The 2220-nt window shown below is 28.0% G+C and overlaps 1 protein-coding gene across 2 annotated transcripts in view; it reads right to left on the reverse strand.

The window, feature by feature from the left end:
• LOC107882160 (fatty acyl-CoA reductase wat) overlaps positions 1 to 2220 on the reverse strand; it is a 17972-nt gene that overhangs the window by 9027 nt on the left and 6725 nt on the right. The window contains exon 1 of one of the 2 annotated variants that reach the window (XM_016801814.2): positions 509 to 890. The exons of the other annotated variant lie outside the window; for it this stretch is intronic. Coding sequence (XP_016657303.1) covers positions 509 to 703 — 195 coding nt within the window. The 5' untranslated portion in view covers positions 704 to 890. Of the gene's footprint in view, positions 1 to 508; positions 891 to 2220 lie in introns of those variants that run through there. 2 annotated transcript variants of the gene reach the window in all.

Here is a 2220-nt window from a genome sequence, read left to right on the forward strand (position 1 = left end):
TTTAAATGATAGTAATAATCATATAAGAGGTTCTACGTATAAAACACAAAAGTTATAATTTTCAATAACGTTATTACTTAATATTTTAAATAATTTGTTTCCATTACATTTACGTTTATTGTTTGTTGTCAATATTTAATTAAATGATGAATGATTACATATTATGCTCAATGGTATTCTATATGATGGTTTAAAAATTTAAATGCCTAGGATGTTTATGTAATTTCATGACAATATTAATTTTGATTACTAATTTGGATGTTGGAATTTAATATTTTTAAATAATTAATAATAGTATTAGAGATATTATATCTGTCGTGGAAATTATATATTATATGAATCAATCTATTCTTGTCTATTAATATTGTGTTATAATTGAAAACTATAATAGTAATCATATATTTTGGAGGCATTAAATACATTTAAGTACAGTAAAAAACCTCCGTGTAATAATATGTAAATTATTTAACGACAAACAAAACGTATTTATATATTGGGATATACTTACAGCTTGTTTATAGATATCTGCAACCCTCTGACTGGCGTCGAATCCTTTTTTACTCCTCACGAGAATCGCGATATTTTTCACGGAACAAGACCTGAGTAACTTTTCTGTGAGCATTTTCCCCAAAAATCCCGTACTCCCCGTAACTAAGAACGTCCCATTTCTAAATGTTTCGGCTATAGCACCGGCCGTTTCCATTGCGATTTATTTAGTTTTGACGGCGTACGACACGATTTACTAAGAAATTATTATGTGGACTGTTCTAGAGTCAAGCTACGTTATTAAGGACGATATACGACGACGATCTAGTATAACTGTGAAGTGTGCTAGACATGGAACCTCCGCGGATAACCAACTCTATCGGTGTTTGTTTATAATGATGCTATCCTCATATATATATATATATATAGGTTCCTACGCTAGGTACCTACCTGTAGCCGGACACAAGGTCTATACGGAAGTTGCGGTCACGGAAAAAGTCATTCCCACCTTATCAGTTTTTAAACTATAAGTTTTCTTTAACCGACAAATATGCAAGTACCTAACCTTTACATATACATAATACACATACATTATACATATAGCTTTACATATACATGATGTAATGGGAAGAACTTAAAAAAAACAATGATGACTATACAAATGAATATATTGAATTTATCCAAAAAAATTTATTTCAGAACAAAAGTTATTTCATCTGCGTCAGGTCTTCCTCTTATACACCCTGTATTTGTATATATTATACAAATGTTTTGATATATATTTATAAGTTATGATGTCCATGTACATTGTACCTATATGCTATTGTGTAACTATTGTGGATATATTATACTATAATATATACTGCAATAAGAACAAGTGCATGATAGCATTGGCAAATAAAAATAATATCATGATTTCAACGAAACATCTATCGCAGCAGAATAATTACTGTATTTATCATTTTCAATTTATATCTCAAAAAGTTGTACGTCCCTAGGGGAAATTTAGGGACAACATAGGGACCAATGACCAGTGTTAGGAAATATCTAGATAAGTTATCTAGATAAAAATTATTTATCTTTTATCTTATCTAGATAAATTTCTACTCAGTTATCTTTATCTTCATCTAGATAAAATTCTAGTTATCTATGTGTACTTATCTAGATAATTTATTTAAATTATATAATTTGAAAATTTAAAATATTTTTATTATTTTATTTTTACATTTTTCTATTTTTCATCTATTACATAGAAAACACTAGAGATGGAGAATTTACGTAAAAAAAAATATTGGTAAATTTACCGGTAATTTTTACAGTAAATTTACCAATAATCTGGTAAAAATGGTAAAATAGCTAAATCTTAGGGCCATTGTTATTATTTACTATAAGACATTAGTAAATACGATTTTTTTTTTTTTTTTTTATTGATCTGAAATACATCGACAGCTAGGCCATTAGTACACAAATTTTGATTACATTAATAGTATTTTAGTATTTACATGATTACATTACATTAAATTGTACAATTCTGTTTTTTTTAAGAATAAAATTAAGTTTTTAACGTCTTGTGGGTTTGGTCCTAGTACTTGACAGATTTGTTCTGAAATGTGGTATTGATTTCGATACTGGTTATATTTTTGACATTCTGTAATGATGTGATTGACCGTTAAAAGTACATTACATGAGTCGCATAGTGGAGGGTCGTCTTTGCTCATCAAGTAGTTATGTGTT

This window comes from Acyrthosiphon pisum, chromosome A2 (assembly GCF_005508785.2).
Source record: "Acyrthosiphon pisum isolate AL4f chromosome A2, pea_aphid_22Mar2018_4r6ur, whole genome shotgun sequence".
Classification (NCBI taxonomy): domain Eukaryota; kingdom Metazoa; phylum Arthropoda; class Insecta; order Hemiptera; family Aphididae; genus Acyrthosiphon; species Acyrthosiphon pisum.